Source organism: Gymnoscopelus microlampas (assembly GCF_963454915.1).
Source record: "Gymnoscopelus microlampas genome assembly, chromosome: 21".
Classification (NCBI taxonomy): Eukaryota; Metazoa; Chordata; class Actinopteri; order Myctophiformes; family Myctophidae; genus Gymnoscopelus; species Gymnoscopelus microlampas.
This window is the reverse complement of record NC_139958.1, coordinates 9,750,420-9,769,513: the sequence shown is the minus strand read 5'-3', so window position 1 is coordinate 9,769,513 and position 19,094 is coordinate 9,750,420. Positions and strand designations below refer to the sequence as shown.

The window sequence follows — 19,094 nt, the reverse complement described above, 5'->3', positions numbered from 1 at the left end:
CAAGCACGCGCACAACTAGATTAGCCTTGTGCTTAGTGTAAAAGTAATTACTAGTTTTGTACAAGCAACAAAGATCTAGTGTGGATGAATGAATGCGATGAAACATAGGCGATTTTTGCCTCTGCCAGCAGGGGGGGGCAAAGGAAATATATGAGCATATATGTTTTTTATATATTCAACATATATGTTTATCATATATGTGACATATTCAAAATTGTCCGCCTGCATAAATGTCTCTACATATATGTACAAATATCCATATATGTGGACATATAAGATATATATGGGACATATTTCCTATATATCCACATATATGAAGCTGAATATGGTATATATGCAGCATATATTCTGCATATACTTGCCATATGTTGCCCCCCCCATAGAATCGCCACTGCAATGAAACAAACAAAGTCAAACGTCTTTTCGTGAACCTCTCACTCTAATTCTCTGTGTCTGTCTCTCTCTCTATAGGGAGTGTTGTGCAGGGTCATATTTTGAGGTGTCTGGTGATTTGCCCCCGTCATTCTGTGCCCCTCCTCCTCCTCCTCCTCCTCTTCACCTAACACGATCACATCGTGACAGCAACAGGTCCAGCTCTGCAGGGGGTGTCAGGCTACGCATCAAAAACAGGTAGGAGTCTCGGCCTATGACACTCAGCTCCCTCTGTTTAGTTTAATTTGGCTTAGTTCCCTTTAGTCTGAGACACACGAGACGACGTTTGGCCTGTTGACAGTCTTGCCAGATTCTGTGAGAGAAACAAGCAACCAGGTCTAGGAAAACCAGCCCAAAAGAAGCGACTATGGGGCCACATTAGTACTTTAACATGTACATCAGCTATTTGAAAATACCAGATCTATAAGCTCACAACGCGTCGCGATGTGACGTGTTGTGAGCTTGTAGATCGGGTATTTTCAAATAAAATCTTGCAGGGAAATTATAATAAGCAGATCTGGCAACCCGGCCTGTTGATAAGAAGTCTCTGGCCCAGAATGTGTTGTAGAATATCCAGTGTACTGTCTTATGGTGGGTCTTTCAACCGAGTGACCTGACTGACCCTCAAGCACAATCAGCAGTGAGGAATTGATAAGAGAGGGGACAGGGAGGGGGGGGGGGGTGTGGTTCTCTCTCACATGTGCCCACAGTGCGAACAGGGAGAGAGCAAGACAGAGCGAGTGTCATGTTTAATGTCAAGAGCAAAGCAAGAGTGAGCCAGAGTGTGCGTGTGTGCGTGTGTGCGTGTGTGCGTGTGTGCGTGTGTGCGTGTGTGCGTGTGTGCGTGTGTGTGTGCGCGTGTGCGCGTGTGCGTGTGTGCGTGTGCGTGTGTTTGTGTGTGTGTGTGTGTGTGTGTGTGTGTGTGTGAGTTCAGTTCAGTTCAGTTCAGTTCAGTTCAGTTCAGTTCAGTTCAGTTCAGTTCAGTTCAGTTCAGTTCAGTTCAGTTCAGTTCAGTTCAGTTCAGTTCAGTTCAGTTCAGTTCAGTTCAGTTCAGTTCAGTTCAATGCAGTAAAATTCAGCTAATTCCAATTAAACTGAATTCAGTTAAATTCCCTTCAGTTCACATTGTCTTAGACATAGACTCTAGATATCAAAACAGTATTTTTTAAGTATAAAGTTATTAAATAACGTAAGTTATTTGTCATATCTGCCATGTGCACCTTGTATATCTGCTATTTTTTAATAGCCAAAGAAATCTAAAAATGACACACAGATGCTTTCCCGGTCTTAATAGATTAAGCAATTATTTCATAAAATTATCAACCATCGATTGTTACTCTTATAATCGATTAAATTGATTAGTTTGATTGACCATTGCACCCCTAATGCACACACAGAGGTCGAAGGTCAGATGGGCATTAAATTCTCACTCTCTGCTGGGTTCTCTTTGTCTTCTCCTTCCTGTGTGTCATGTCTTCTGCTTCTTCTACTTCCTCTTCCTCTTCCACATGCACAGGAAGGGGAAACAGAAGCGTTTTTGGGGGTTTTATGGGGTCTTGGGTTCTCTCATGACCTCTTTGCCTTCCCAGTCAGCAAACATTGTAGTTGTGTTACTTCAGGTCAATGTTGGCAGGTTTTTAACCTGGTTAAACTCATCTTTTAACTCATCTCTGTCATTTTAGATGTCTTTGGCTAAAAAATAGCAGATATGCAAGCTCATTTTCAATCTTGAATTGATTTGCAAATATTTGAATATATGTTCTTTTAAAGCAAACATTTTAACTCAAATATTTGCTTCTGGGGGTCCCTGGAACTAAATGTTTTGAGATCTGTCTGCAGCCAAATACATACATACAGTACACCATTGTTGTTGTTTGGTTGCTATATCAGTGGTGCTCCAACTTTTTCCATGTCAAGAACCCCCAAAAGTATATGTATTTGGCCGTGGACCCCCATCTCAAAATATTTTGTTGCAGGGACGCGAGTCCAGAAGCAAATATTGGAGTAAAAAATGTTCTCTAAAATATATATATTCAAAGATTTGCAATTATAATTGGATAAAATGGTAAAAATGATTGTAATGCTATATTAACTACTTTAGCTGGGGACCCCTTGGAACCACCCCAAGGACCCCTGGGGGGGTCCCTGGACCCCCACTTTGAAAACTAATGATATAAATCAACAAAGTAGACAATTGAAAAAAACTTTGTTTTTTTCAGCTGGTTACCAGCATGGTTACCATGTGGTGGACGCATGGATGCTGTTTTTTCCCTGTCTGGCCTGGGAAGTAAACCTCCTTGGGCTAAAAACAGGATCTAATGTCATTATCAATGACAGGTTTACTGCAGTCAGCTGGAGTTTGTCACAGATACTAATGTTAGAACATCCTGCACGTGTGCGTGTGTGTGCGTGTGCGTGCGCGTGCGTGTGTGCGTGTGTGCGTGTGTGTGTGTGTGTGTGTGTGTGTGTGTGTGTGCGTGTGTGTGCGTGTGCGTGTGCGTGTGCGTGTGCGCGTGCGCGCGCGCGTGTGTGTGTGTGTGTGTGTGTGCGTGTGTTCGTGCGTGCGTGCGTGTTAGTGAGAGAGAGCATGCGCTGCATGTCCTGTTTGTGTGACTGTGACAAATCGTCATATCATGCAGCTTTTCCTTAAAGGTAGGGTAAGTGATTTTCTTTGGTTAAAATAAGTGTTAAATAGCTCTATTCTGATAGTACTCATTGCTATAGAGTGTTTGTTCAGTAACAGGAGTCTCCATGTCTCTCCAGCTCTTTATTAAACAGAAAATGTATTTTCAGGTCAGGATACCAATTTCATCCATTCAGGATAGAGAACTCAGTCAGGATACAGATTAAACAAGTGAAAGTGATGACACTAAGAAATGAGCAGGCAAAAATTATGCTGATAAATCGGTACTATTAAAGAGCTGGAGAGACAGGAAGACCCCTGTTACTAAACAAATACAGAATACAGTGCTTTAACCTTTTAACAAAACAAAAAAAATCACTTACCCTACCTTTAAGAGGACAATGCACCAGAAGAGTCAGAGCGCTGGTGACACAAACAGTTTGTTTATTGTTAAACATAAATCTTTATGTTTTTTTGCCAATTATTTTGGGGACCCCCTTGCAATATCCTCATGGCCCACCGGTAGTTCCAGTTTGGGAACCGCTGCTATAATTCCTTTGATTAGCGAGGATTATTTCAGATAATTATCACATCCTTTGTCGTCCTGGTTGCTTTCTGCCTTCCAGTGCGGCCAGATGTCGCTGTGTCCTCACAAAACACACAACTTCCTTCCTCCCAGCAGCCCCCCTGCCGGGCCCTTCTCTAGGCATGGGAACATCTTCTCTAGGCATGGGACCCACACACACATTAGACCAGTGGTTCTCAAAGTTTTTCATTTCAAGGACCCCCAAATTGACACTTATTAGCCCGCGGACCCCCATTTGAAAAGATATGCCAGGGACCCCCATAAGAGAAGATTTTTATGTCTCTAGTAGCAGTGATTCTCAACCATTTTAATTTCAAGGACCCCCATTTTGACATGCATTAGGCTATACGGACCTCCATTTAATGGCATTTCTACCTCTGGGACCCCCATTTATATTGTAAAATCAATGTTTATTAACTCTGATTTGGTTCCATTTGTACACTCTCTGAGTTACAGACATACTGTATAAGGGTCCATTTGGTTACTATCCATCATTTAGCTGGGTACCCCCTGGAACTCCCTCAAGGACCCCTGGGGGTCCCCGGACCCCACTTTGAGAACCAATGCATTAGACATAGGCTTACTGATAATATTATAATCAGTAAGCCACAGTGAACATAAAGGTCATAGATTGTACCTGCCTTTTATTCGCAGTGACTACACCCCTGTCTTGTTAGGTTGACTTTTGTACTATACCAGTAGCCCTCTGTCATGTTACTGTGTAATGATTATATAGTTGCTGTTGGGCAGAAGCCTTGTATCTCCATATTTCAACTTTTATAAATCAATGCCCCACTTTGCCACTTTCTCATACTGTATGAACACTGGACAATTTCAAAAATAGCAGATTTGCAAGTTCACAATGCGCGGGCTCTAGTAAATAATGCTAAGTGTTTGTATGTATGTATGTATATGCACGCACGCACGCACGCACGCACCCACAGTCCCACACACACACACACACACACACACACACACACACATACACACACACACACACACACACACACACACACACACACACACACACACACACACACACACACACACACACACACACACACACACACACCCACACCATATCACTGCCATAACAGTATCTGTACTCTCTGTCAGTTCACTCATAAGCTACGAATGTCCTTCCGTTTGGCAAATTCGTTTTTTGTTCAATAACAGCATGCTGTTGTCTGATTGGTCCAGAGATAGGAAGTGAGCCATCAGAGTCTCATGGGATTGGGTGGTAGTCTATGTAGTCTATCTCTATGAGCACTGGAGACAGACGCTGTGTAAACACACACGTCTTCACCCACCTCCCCTCTCTCCTCTCCTCTCCTCTCCTCTATCATGTTTATCATATAAACAGTTGGGTGTTTGAGTAGTTAAGTCACCACATTCTTTTGACCTCCAGATCATCAACATTATTGGGTAAGACTTCCATCGCTGGTTCTTATTCACACACACACACACACACACACACACACACACACACACACACACACACACACACACACACACACACACACACACACACGCACACAGACGGAGGGCTTCTCTCTCTCTCTCTCTCTCTCTCTCTCTCTCTCTCTCTCTCTCTCTCTCTCTCTCTCTCCCCAGACAAGCAGGGTGTGTCTCAGTACAGAGACCTTATCTGTCGCCGTGGGAAACCGTTCTGCCAGACCATAATAATAATCTCTATGATCTGTCAGGAAACTGAAATTGGAGAGGAGGATTAGAGGGAAGAAAAACCTCAGTGATATCCTGCTCCCTCTCTCTCTCTGTGTGTGTGTGTGTGTGTGTGTGTGTGTGTGTGTGTGTGTGTGTGTGTGTGTGTGTGTGTGTGTGTGTGTGTGTGTGTGTGTGTGTGTGTGTGTGTGTGTGTGTGTGTGTGTGTGTGTGTGTGCGCGCGTGTGTGTATGACTACAGTACATACCTTGGGTAGAGTGGCCGTCTGCAGTGGCGTAAAGTAACTAAGTACAATTAATAAAGTACTTATTTTTTTAATAAAGTACTGTACACTGTAATGTTGAGGTATTTTTGCTTACTGGAGTATGTCCAGTTTTCAATGTTTTTACTTCTACTCCTCTCGGGACCAGTGATGTCCAATGTAAAACTCGAGTCACTTCCTGACTTTCCTACGTAATTGAAATACAAGTCAAATAGGAGGCTGGCCAGACTGATAGCAAAGTGAGAAAAAAAATTCAGCCTAACGTAGTGAATGAGGCGATCAGGCCAGATCCCAGGCTAGGGGCCCTTGGCCTGAAAAACATTGAAGACCCCTGGGTCTAGATGTTCCACCTGTGATGATGATTCCCAGCACTTCCAATGGGGGAAATTCCAAGGACTCTGGTTTCTGTAGAATGTCATCATGTTAAATCCAAAGATCACAGAGACAGTGACATCACAGAAACCAACCAGTCCCTTTGAATCAGGTGACACCACCACCACTGGACAGAACAAAACAATGCCTTCAGATAGCTTCCTATGGCTCCAGGCTAAACTTGTGTGTGTGTGTGTGTGTGTGTGTGTGTGTGTGTGTGTGTGTGTGTGTGTGTGTGTGTGTGTGTGTGTGTGTGTGTGTGTGTGTGTGTGTGTGTGTGTGTGTGTGTGTGTGTGTGTGTGTGTTTACCATGGCTGGGTGTGTCTGGGTTGTGTGTGTGTGTGTGTGTGTGTGTGTGTGTGTGAGATGCATATGTCATCATTGCGGCTTCTGTGATACAGTATGTGTTCAGCCATTGTCCCAATTTCAATAGAAACCCAAATACATGTGTAAGCTGAAATACACACACACACACACACACACACACACACACACACACACACACACAGACGCACAGACACACACACACGCACGCACGCACGCACGCACGCACGCACGCACGCATGCACGCACGCGCGCGCGCGCACACATACACACACACATACGCACACACACACGCACAGACACGCACACACACACGCACACACACACACACACCGTCATTAGAACGTATTGTTTATCGTCAATACTCCACACACCATGGGTAAACAGGTGTCCCAGATGGTCACAGTTCCCCTTTAAGGACCCGTGTTTGTGTCCTGCATGTCGCCTGTTCCTCTCCTCATTATTCAGACTAAATACAGCAGAAGAATAACAACGTGTTACTCACTGACCTGAAGCCCCTGTCTGTCTGTCCGGATCCGGAATGACTCATCGGGCGCTTGTCTTTCATCAGACACTTCAGCTCAAGTTTGTTGACAAGAAAGTGTTCTTGTTTAATGGAATCTGGTCCAACAATCTCCTTTATTTGCTGGTTTGGGTCGCTTACCTTGAAAACAGGAACAGTTTAGAAAGCATTGTTATAATGTCCGTAAAGTATGCAGGCTCTAATCCAGTGGTTTTCAAACGTATTACGCTATGCAGAATAGCCTCTGTGTCACTCTATAAACATGTGTTTTTATTTACTAATGCCAAATAAAAGGTTTAACCACTTAAGCCCTAAGTGATACTTTCCCATAAAAAAGAGAGAGGGAGTGATGATGGATAGAGGGATAGATATAGTGATGGATAGAGGAGGTCAGAGTGTCCACAGAGTGTCCATTGTCCCATAGATAACACATGCTGCATCATGAGATGCTCATCACCCTGGGCCTTTAACCACATGGACCAAAGTGTCCCTATTCTGGGGAGAACATTCAAGGACAATTGACGATCCTGTTGCGATGCGTTGTAGGCTTTTAGATCTGTATTTTTTTTAGGCGAAGAGATTCTTTCATCTCCCTTTCTCCTGCAATGACCGATATCACCCTCCCTGCCCGACTTCCCTCCCCCGAACACGGGCCAATTGTGTTCATGTAGGCGCTTATACAAAGCCGGATACACCACGGTGGATTCGAACCCACAACCTGAGCGCTCCTTTCTCCTTCTGTTGCTGATCCTCTCTGCCTCCCTATTTCCCTCCCTTTTGTTCCCTCCCTCCCTTCACCTCCCCATCTCTCTGCTTCTGCCACTGATCATTTCAGCCTTGAACCTTAAGTATCTTTACCTGCAGTCCACCAGGGAAGACCCACCCCTCCTTCCATGTCTCTCATTTTATTACTGTTCATTCCTTTCCTTATCTCATACCCTCCTTCTTTCACTCCTTTCATATCCTCCTCTCTCCCTCCCTCTCTCTCTCTCTCTCTCTCTCTCTCTCTCTCTCCCTCCCTCGCTCACTCAGCCCAGCCCAGCCCTGGACACACAGCCAGGCTTAGAATGTTTACTCCTTTGCTTTATCATATGTCAGCTTAATGACGCTTAATTGCTTCGTTTGCCCTTAACGAGCCCGGGCCCGGAGCGACGTGGTTGGTTCCGCCCCTCTCGGCTCAGCTAACCCCCCCCACCCCCGCCATGGATTCTTGAGTTTCGGACATTTGGATTTAGGAATCGGAGCAACAGGGAGGTATTTCACCACAAGGAGATTGGAAGTGCGAAGAGGACGAGGAAGAGGAGGAGAGGGAGACGTGGTGAAAGATGAGAGAAGTGCAGAGGAAGAGCAGATGAGAGTCAAGACGTGAGGACGTGCCCATGGTATTCTGTTGTGGACCTCTTTGAGCTTGGAACCCCGGGCTAATCGGACTATTTATTTTAATGGGGGGGAAAAACAGCCTTGAGATGAGCCGTACAGAACTGACCAGAGTAGAGCGTAGAGAGATAAGCAGAGCCTTGTGTATATTTTAAATCCCTGATAACAGCATAATATTGTGACTATAGCATAGGACAGAACCGTTAAACATTAGGGCCGTGTTGCTCAGGCCTGTCGACCTAACCTGGTTCCTGGGATGCCGCCTAACAGGTCCTAGCAAGGTGTTAAGGTTAGTAAGTACTGTTAGTATCAGTGTGGCACACAGTACAACAATACTTTTAAAACAAAGCTGCATTGTGTGGTCTTTATATTGAGTATTCGTAGTGATCCCTGCGGGTTACAGTGGCTCTATCCATATGAGTGTACGGGGGAGCAGTTAGTTAGGTTATAGGTGTCTTGCTCAGGGACATTTGACAAGGTAACACAAAGCCCAGGATCGGAGCTGAGCTCCTCTACCTCCTCAGCTACTGCTGTGAACACACGGCACCATATAGAACAGAATACCACAGGGTGCTACAGTAAGAGGAGGAAAAAAAGGCCCAGAGCACTTAACCAGGTGACACGAAGCCTAGAGGACCGGGGGGGTCGAACTCGGCGAGGTCCTCTCTTATCGCCTGATTTACCCATCAGGCCCTGCTGCCACCCATGCCACCCTGGAGGTCTTTTTGGACTTTCTAGAATAACGGCGTAGTAAAGAGTCATCACCTGTTTTTTTTTACGTCTGGAGACTACGGTCAAGACAGGCTTCAGACGTGCCAAGTGCAGGATTAACGGAAGGGCTTTATAGGTGCTGAAGCACAGGGCACCAACCTTGGGGGGGGGGGCACCAAACGGCGTGGAGAAAATTAAAGACTGAACTATTGCCTAAAAGCGCAAAAAGAATTGGAAGCAGCGGCTGCTGAGGGAGCGCTAAAACGGTGAAACGCGCCGGCGAAGCGTACATCTTACACTAGGGCGGAGTACAGTGCCGTATAGAAAAGAACAGAACGGTACTATTCGCTGTACGGTGGGACAACAGTGACAACATGGAGCTGCTGGGGGCCTTCTACCGCAGGAAGCTTCGGAGGAAGCAGAAGAAGGCGGACCTCGGGCGGTCGGACGGAGCGCTCTGTCGCTCGCCCTCCGAAGCCAGCGTCAACGGTTTGGCGACGGGCCTGATCTCTAAGGTCCTCAGGTTCACCTCCAGGTAACAGAGACCAACACATCCAAAGTTCACTGTACATTCATGTTAATTTCACCACAATTCAAATATTCAGCAAAAAGAGCAGATCTACAACAAGCTTGTACACCAGGGGTCTTCAACAGGGCGTCCGGGACCCCTATGGGGTCCTCAGAGTTACTACAGGGGTCCACCAAATCTTTTTGTGTATGATAGGAACTTTTCCCCCCCTTTTTTAAATGAACCACTTGAACCCTATTGTCCATATTCTGAGGAGAACTTTAGCCAAAAAATAGCAGATCTTCAAGCTCACAACGCCTCGCAGCTTGTGGCGTTGTGAGCTTGTAGATCGGCTGTTTTTGACAAAGACGTTTGGAGTAGAGGGGGAAAAGAATAGGCTAAGTACGGAGTGAAAGGTCAAGTTTATTAAGTATTGACGGTTAAGTGGTTAAATATCTGAAAAAACATGAATCCAAAATACACTGATGATCCTGCTTCATCTCTCTCTTGACTAAGGGGTCCTTCCTTGGTCTGAAAAACGCTGAAGACCCCTGATGTACGCCATAAGATCACATTGACTCTAAAGCTGATCTGTCAGTATTATTGTAACGGCGGTGATAACGGGCTGAGGTATTCCAGCCACGTCCTGTCATTATACAGTTCCTGTGGATCAAGAGATGGAGGGACTTTCTTGTCCCTGTCGCCCAGTTAGAGAGATAGCATCTCTTCCTGTTTATCTGCCTGCATAAACGCTGCAAACCACCATATTCCACCTCCCCCCCGCCCTGTCGTTGGGTTCATAAAGATCTTTGCCTCTGACAAAATATATAATTTAGAAATATGGTTATTGTGATGATGACACTCATGACGACAACGATGTTAGTTAAGATGATGATGATGATGAGGATACTGGTTGGATAGACCTTTTCTACACTTAATGGAGTTTACTTACAATTCTGGAAAGTTGTAAACCAATCTTTAATTTCTCCTTTGAGATCAATGAAGTAGAATCTGATGCTGCATAGTCCATGGGTGGATTAAACTTTTTCATAGATTTCATAGATAGCTTCATAGACATGTTTGACATTACTGTCATCATTGTTGTTTTGGATTCATGTAAATATTTTTTATGTATTTTCAGACAGTTAACCACTTTAACCCTCAATACTTGTACTTGTTCTGCTCTTTTTTCCCCCTACACCAAACCTTTTTGCTGAAAAAGGCTGATGTTCCACCCAGAATAGGGATGCTAGGGTTCAAGTGGTTAATGTAAAAACAAAGTTCCTATCGCACAAAGATTTGGCGGCTCCCCTGTAGTAACTCTGATGACCCCCTAGGTGTCCCGGACCCCCTCACTTTTAGCTTCACCCAGTTGATGGCTGCTCAGATGGTTATGATGAGTGCTGGGGAGGGGGGGATTTGTTAGGGGTTAAATGTCTTGCTCAGGGACACTTTGACATGGGCGGGACGGGAGTAACTCTCTGCCCACTCAGCTATGGCTGCCCCAAGGAGTGCTGCCAAACCCATGGAGTGGTGACAAGTGACAACCCCTTCAAAATGGCATATGGGGGGGGCACACAATGTTAGATAAACCATCCAAACACCTCCCTTTTATTCCATAAGTGTTGCGCTGGGCGGACACGGTCGCCTCGGAAAACAAGGAAGTGTTGATCAAATAGAATACATTTTTGGTTACTGCATTGTCTATTTCTCGCTTCAAATGTTTTCAAAAACATTCTTGAGGGCAGCGTTTAGTTGTAAACGACATGGCTGTGTTTGTTTACATGGCTGTCATGTTGGATACAGCACAAAATCAAGCAGCGCAGGTTGATACGAGCAGGTGCTCTGAGTCTTTGATTAGCCAGCCCAGCTGTCTGTTATAGAGCTCAGTGGTCATTATCCAGAAATAACACCCCACTGAATTCAGCGATTGACCAATCAGAATCAAGCATTCAAGCCATGGGTAATAATACAATAAAAGTTATACAATTGGGGGGGTTGTATTTTGTCTCCCTGCTCTTCTATTGAGACATTTAGATTGTGTCAAAGGTCATGTCTCACCTAGACACAGGACCTGACACAAATTTGGACGTGATGGTCAAGATTCAATTTATCCCCCGAGCAAGCAGGCCGGCTCTATTAGCTCAATGGTAAACAGGAAAACGGGTTCAAATCCAGGGTAGAAACCATGTCTTTTCACAGAACAGAAGCATATTCTGCGAACAATGATTTTCAAGTGTTGATTTAGAATTTGCATGTCAGCTTTATGAATGAAGCCTAGAAGCTTTGAACCATTGGGTTCAGTCCTATACGGTAAATCAGCCAGTTAATGAGACTGCTCTGACCTACTTCTGATGTCCATGGGTTCAAATCCGGTTCATTACCTCTGCTGCAACTCATTGACTAACTTATTGCCCCTCAGTGCTTTCCAGTAAAGCAGAAAATCCTAAATACCAGAACCATTTGTTGTTGTTTTTTACAGTACACTGCAAAATCTAAACCGACGCTCAGGATTTGGCAGAGTAGATTGCAGTGAGATATGAGTTGGTTATTATAAGGCACTGTATGTGAAATAATTATGAACACATTTTTTTTCCCTCTTAAATTCTAAACACCAGTAGTCAGAGTCTGAGATTGTATCTTCAGAATTTATTGAGACAGACAATGGGGTTTGTTTGTTTGTTCGTTCATTCATTCATTTATTTTATTGCTTTATTTTTGTGCGCATCATAATTTAATCAAAAGTAAAATTTTCAGCACATTTGTAAATTAAGCACACCAAAACCAACTTTTCGTCACACAAAAGTATCAAAATTAGTAGATCCGCAAGCTTGATGCGTTTAGAGCTTGTAGATCTGCTACTTTTGCTACTTTTGAATTTTAATCCTGAAAAGTAACAGTTTTGGACATTTTCACCCGACAGAGACGATATATATAGGGTAGTTAAGTGGTTAGCCAATGAAGAATGTTGGGTGTGATGTTTAACTGCTGGTTTGTGACTTAAAGCTACTGAACCGATAAACCAGAACAGGCAAAAATCAAGTGTTTAATGTCAAAATGTTTCTCCATCATTTCTCTAAATGGGTTTCAGTGGTACAGTATGTCACTGATTAGCAGAGAGACGGTCACATCCAGGTCATCCCTATGCAGTGCAACACCATCCAACCAGCAATCAGCACACACATTCTCTCTCTCTCTCTCTCTCTCTCTCTCTCTCTCTCTCTCTCTCTCTCTCTCTCTCCAAATGCAATCACTCATTCAGTCAGTCACGCACACACACACAAAGTATTCATACTCAGATACGAAGCAAAAATATATTCCACATATAGGTCACATTTATGTTCTAAAACATTGGCAAAGAATATATACTTCACAATGCACTGGAAATATGTTTTCACGGTTAGATTCAGAATCATATTATTGCACAGCATAGTGACAGTCACGTGTGTGTGTGTGTGTGTGTGTGTGTGTGTGTGTGTGTGTGTGTGTGTGTGTGTGTGTGTGTGTGTGTGTGTGTGTGTGTGTGTGTGCGCGCGCGCGTCCAAACAGCCATAACTGCAACCATTCTGATCTGATTTGAATGAAACGTCTCGCATAGGTTGACACCAATCCAAGAACCTGTGTTCCTGTGAGTTTAACTGAATCAGTCAGAATTTCCACCAGTGTCTAATGCACTCCATGTGGAGGGGGGAGTAGACATACGTCTGAAGCCCAACCCATTTATCTGCCATTATTTGACTGATTTTGATGACATTATCTGCACTTATGCACTTATTGAGATTTAGGAGACATGTAGAATCGGCTTCAGGTCTCAATGGGTTAATCTTAGAGTGTACAAATGAAACCAAATGGACCCATATGGGTTTTATGAGAGAACGGATGCATGAAAGAAGCCGTTTTGTTTTCTCTTCCTTTGCCCACCAGACACAGCGAGCCTGCGTCCCGCCCTCACTCCTGGCATTCTACCAAGCTTGGAGAGACTCAGCAGGACCCCGGCATGGTGCAGCTGTCCCAGGGTGGCATCAGCTCTATGGGCACGCCCTGGCATCACACCTACAATAACAGGTTGGTGGTGGGCACAGGGTGTGTGTGTGTGTGTGTGTGTGTGTGTGTGTGTGTGTGTGTGTGTGTGTGTGTGTGTGTGTGTGTGTGTGTGTGTGTGTGTGTGTGTGTGTGTGTGTGTGTGTGTGTGTGCGTGCGACATGCGTGCGTGCAAGCGTGCGTGCGCGTGTGTGTAATCCTATTACTAAAGATGTTTAGAGATATGTTTACAATTACAAAAAGTTTGAGGTTAGGTTTAGGATTAGACTTTTACAAGTTAGGTTTAGAGATAGAGTTATGCACGATTTACACTCATTTGCGCGCTTGTGTCATGCACCGAATAACAACCGATCTACTGTAGCTACAAGCCCACAACGTTGTGGGCTTGTGCAGTCGATCGCCTGCTTGTAGATCTGCTATTATTCGGCTTTAGGCTTATGGTTAAAATGCCCCAAAACTGTAAAAATGGCATTGGTGAAATCTGCGTCCTTAAACCCACAGGGACCCCCAGAAGCAAAGGTTTGAGTTAAAAATGTTCGCTTTAAAAATATATACATATTCAAGGATTGGCACACATTCAATATTTTTCAAAAATAGCAGATCTACAAGCTTGTAGCGCGGCTTGTATATCTGCTATTTTTTAATAGCCATAGTATAGAATATGGATTGGTTAAAAGTGGTTAAAATGATTGTGACGGTATATCAATTAATTTAGCTGGGGACCCCCTGGTACCCCTCAAGGAACCCTGGCGGTCCCTGGACCCGACTTTGAGAACCAATGCATTATCTCTCTCTCTCTCTCTCTCTCTCTCTCTCTCTCTCTCACAGTGCCTCTACCACAGACCTGGCAGAGGCAGGGTTCGACTCCGGCGGCGGCAGCTACCTGAGGAAGAGTCCGGACCAGTACAGCTCCCGGGGGAGCATGGACAGCCTGGATCCTCCCCCGTCCTCCTCCTCCCAGCACCTCCTCCACCACCACCACCACCACCCACCCGGAGCCCCACACCCCCCCCAGCACCCTGGGGGTCCCCACCCAGCATACTCCTCCTGCCATCAACTCTCCTACGCCAGGTATGCTGCATGCTGTGTAAAATGTGGAGGCAGTTGAAAGTATAGATTCAAGATTCACCATGTTTTTAACTTTTTCTTTAACCCATTAAGACCGGGAACATATCTTTGTCATTTTTTAGATTTCTTTGGCTATTCAAAAAAATAGCACATATACTGTACAAGCTCATAGCGCGGCACCGAGTCAAAAAATCATGACAATGTGTGCAAATCTTTGAATATATACTTTTTAAAGCGAATATTTGTAACTCCAATCTTTGCGTCAAATCTTAATCTGCACACATTTTGAAGATTTTTCAGATCTACAAGCTCATATCACGCTGTGCCGCGCTATGAGCTTGTATATCTGCTATTTTTGAATAGCCAAATAAATCTTAAAATAACACTGATGCGTTCCCTGTCTTGATGGATTAAGACCTGAGAAGGATTCTACAAATGCCTTCTAAATCATTAGTTCTCAAAGTTTTTCCGTGCCAAGTATACCCCAAAATGATATATTTTATTTATTTTATATTCAAGGAAGGAGGAAATAGGATGGAGAAAGAGAGAGAGAGAGAGAAAAATGCACTTTTTCTGAGGAGTAATTTTTTATCCATGTAAAGTGGATCACATTGGTGAAAGGGCCTACTCTGTGTGGAGTTTGCATGTTCTCCCCGTGTCTCCTAGGGTAGTTAATACCCTCACAAAAACATGTAGTAATCCTGGTCACTATACTGCCTCCCCCTGGTCAGCCGGGGCGCCTGATGGAGGAGAAGGGAACTGGTTGGAATAACGTGTTCCTTCCACGCGCTACGTCCAACCAGGGAAACTCCCCCCTGTCGGGTGATAAGAAGCGGCCTGCTTGCTCCTCATGCATTGAAGGAGGCATGAGCTTCAGCTTGGGCTCTCCCTAGGCTGGCAGAGGGTAGGTAGTGCCCAGGATTACATAGGCAATTGGCACTGGGTGAAAAAATGTGGGTTACAAAATCGTGGGACAAAAATTATAAAAAAAAAAAAAAAAAAAAAAAAAAAAGTAAAGTGGATCACACAATCACGCCTTGCTAGCATTTTTTGACACCGTCGTGCTAGCTATGGAATCTAAACCAGGCTTCAATGTGTGGCTCCGCCCATTCCCAGGTCCTCCAATAGCATCGACCACCTCCACAGCAAACGAGACTCCGCCTACTCGTCCTTCTCCACCAGCTCGAGCATCCCAGAGTACCTGGCTGCCGGCCCCTCCCCCTTCAGCCCCGAGCGCTCCTATTCGCTGGAGACCGTCCCTCAAAGAGGAGGAGGAGGAGGAGGAGGAGGAGAAGGAGAGATGCAGCAGGCCGACATACGTTACGTTCGGACAGTATACGACCCCCAGCAAGGCCTTTCCCAAGAGCACGAGCTGAGCTCCGCCTCCTCCGCTGCGTTCCTAGGCAACAGCGAATCCCGTGGCGGCGGAGGAGGGGTGAAGTCAGGCAGAGAACTGCAAGGTAAAAAAAGATGTTTTCGTATTTGTCTCATTTGAAGTCCCGTACAATGTTTTTGTGCTCTCTTACGGAGTTGCTCCTAAAATGGTCCGAGCTGTCTAGAGCAGTGGTTTTCAACCTTTTTCGCGTCAAGGACCCCCAAATTGACACATTTGCGCAGGGACCCCCATTTGAAAAGATATGCCAGGGACTCAACCATTTAGGTTTATTGGGGGTCCCAATCTACACTGTATCACCATCATCAGTGTTCATTTAACTCTGAGAGTGTACAAATGGAACCAAATGGACCCTAACGGGTCCATTTGGTTCCATTTGTACACTCTCAGAGTTACAGACACATAAGGGTCCATTTGGTTGATAACTATTAATTTGGCTGGGGACCCCCTGGAACCCCTTCAAGGACCACTGGTGGTCCCCGGACCACTGGTTGAAAACCCCTGGTCTAGAGCAGTCTTGGTTCCCAAACATTTTTGCTCAAGACCCAAAAGAGAAATTAGATGTTTTCCTGGGACACAAACTGGTGAAAGTAGCAGATCTACAAGCTCACAATAAGGCGCGAAGCGATGCGTTGTGAGCTTGTAGATCTGCTATTTTGAGAGCGCAACACCCGAGCGCAACCAAACTTTGTCTTAGTTCCACTGGATCTCTTCTCCACTCGTCCCTCCCAAACATTTAGTCTAGTTTAATTTGTTGACAAAATTGTCAAATTTAGTCTTCGTTTTAGTCATCGTAGCTTTGTTTTTATTTCGTTTTTGTCAGTGAAAAACTTTTTTTTTTTCACTCCATCCTAGGTTCAGGGGGCGGGGTCTGTTACCGTAGCAGCAACAGCAGCAGTAGCAGCAGCAGCAGTAGTAGCGGCGGTGGAGGGGGAGGGGCCTCAAACCGACACAGCGTGGGGCCCATTTGGGGTCCGGCGGCCAGGCGCAGCTCCTACGAGAGCCTGAAGGGGGTGCCGGCTCCGCCGCAGCGCAGCGACAGCTACGCCGCCATCAAGAACCACGAGAGACCAAACTCCTGGTCCAGTCTGGAGCACGCACGCTCACTACGGTGAGTTTTATAAGTTCCATGTTTTTGAGTAGGGTTCTACGACTTTGCTCAGATAAAGTCAAATATGAGTGAGGTAATGAATCTAATCTAATGATCCATTGTTTCAGGTCACTCCACAAGGGTTCCTGGCATCACTCCAGTGGCTCTGTGTCTTCAGGTACACGCTCAGTTCTCATTTATCCCATTAAGATTGTAACCACTTTAACCATTATTATATACTTTGGCTATTTTTTTTTTAAATCGTGAAAATTTGTGCAAATCTTTAAATATTTTCTTTTTAAAAGCGAACATTTGTAACTCAAATATTTTGCTTCTGGGGGGGTCCCTGGAGCGAAATATTTTGAGATGGGGGGGGGGGGGTCTGCGGCCTAATACATATCATTTTGGGGGGGTCCTTGACATGAAAAGTTTGAGAACCGTGCCGCGTTTCTTATACTTTTGATGCTTTAGTTTGACGCTGTGTGATATGCCCTATATATTCTGTACGTATATATATGTGTGTGTGTGTGTGTGTGTGTGTGTGTGTGTGTGTGTGTGTGTGTGTGTGTGTGTGTGTGTGTGTGTGTGTGTGTGTGCGTGTGCGTGTGCGTGTGCGTGCGTGTGAGCACATATTCACACATTATCATGTGTGGTCACCCCAGCTAAAGGCTCCTACACCGCAGACGGCCAGCTCCACACGGTGATAGAGAAGAGTCCAGAGAGCAGCCCCACCACCAAGCCTCGTCAGGGGGGGGGAGCCGGGACCCCCCAGCCCCCTGTCCCCCCCCTCCTGTCTCCTCCTGGAACCGCCCAGTCGGGCCGCCTCATGCTCCCCACAGGCGTGTACCCCGTACCCCAGCCGGAGCCCCACTACGCCCAGATGCCCAGCGCGGCCCCCCCTAATAGCCACGCCACCGGGGGCGGAGTCTACCCGGCGCTGGCCAAGGAGAGCAGCAGACAGCAGCGAGGGCCGCAGGGCGTGGTCGGCGTGAGGGACGGAGGAGGCTGGAGAGACGGGAGGATCACCGCCACGGAGAACGGATACCAGTCGTCCTCGTCCTCTGTCTCTCTGACCTCCGCCGCGCAGCTCAGGGTTCCAGCGCAGGAGACAGACAGGTACATAGGTTGATTTATCCCATTAACCCATTCAATCGGGGAACACATAGCTGTGTCATTTTAGATTTGAGCTATAGCCATTATTTTATACTTTCGGCTATTCAAAAATAGCAGATCTACAAGCTCATAGAGCGGCTACGAGCTTGTATATCTGCTTTTTTTGAATAGACAAAGAAATCTAAAATGACAGAGACTCGTTCCTGGATGAATGGGTTAAGACCTGAGGCTGATTCTACAAATGCCTTCTAAATCAACTTTTTCGTGCCAAGGACCCCCAAAATGACATGTATTTGGCCACGGGACGCCCCATCTGAAAATGTTTTGTGCCAGGGACCCCCCTAGAAGAGAAGTTTTGTGTAAAGAAATTCAAAACTTTACGTATGTTTTGATGCCAATACTTTTGTACTTTTACTCAAGTACGTACATTTTTAATACCAGACTTTTAGTATTTTTTAGAAGTATTTCTAAATTTTGGAATTGATACTTTTACGTAAGTAAAACATCTCTGTACTTCTTCCACCATTACCAGGTCTCACCAGGAAGAGGCTCTCCATGGACCCTACAGATCCCACCTCCAGCCCACCAGCAGGGGCGCCGTCAGAGGGCCAGGTGGGACCACCACCAAGGCCCCAAAACCACCAGGGCCCCCACAGTCATCAGTCCTCGCAGTGGCCCTACAGCCAGTCCTTACAGGGACACACACAAACCCTGTCAAGCCTGCAGGGACCCCCCCCATACCAAATGTCCCACCAGGGCCACCACGACCAGGATGCTCAGGGAGCAGCGAACCAGTCCAACCACCACCGGACCCTCTCTGCCCAGGCTGTGGGTCAGGAGAGGAGGGACCCCTTCACCACGGTACAACCCAGAGGAGAGAGGAGCAGGTATGGACTCTCTCAGGGGCCGTCTTCTAATTTTTTAGTTTTTTCTCACCAAGAAGATTTTCCTGAGCACAGCCTATGTTTTGAATTGTTAACTCTTTAAA

General features: G+C 45.6%; 1 protein-coding gene and 1 long non-coding RNA gene across 2 annotated transcripts in view; one reads left to right on the top strand and one right to left on the bottom strand.

The window, feature by feature from the left end:
• The window catches only part of LOC311037530, a 439,052-nt gene that overhangs the window by 218,820 nt on the left and 201,138 nt on the right, over positions 1–19,094 (bottom strand). The window lies entirely within an intron of this gene.
• The window catches only part of shroom3 (shroom family member 3), an 83,256-nt gene that overhangs the window by 42,199 nt on the left and 21,963 nt on the right, over positions 1–19,094 (top strand). Inside the window, 9 exon segments of the mRNA XM_084046037.1 lie at positions 472–630; positions 13,326–13,466; positions 14,271–14,513; positions 15,627–15,970; positions 16,759–17,014; positions 17,122–17,171; positions 17,656–18,109; positions 18,639–18,800; positions 18,802–18,993. Of these exon segments, the coding sequence (XP_083902163.1) occupies positions 472–630; positions 13,326–13,466; positions 14,271–14,513; positions 15,627–15,970; positions 16,759–17,014; positions 17,122–17,171; positions 17,656–18,109; positions 18,639–18,800; positions 18,802–18,993 (2,001 nt within the window).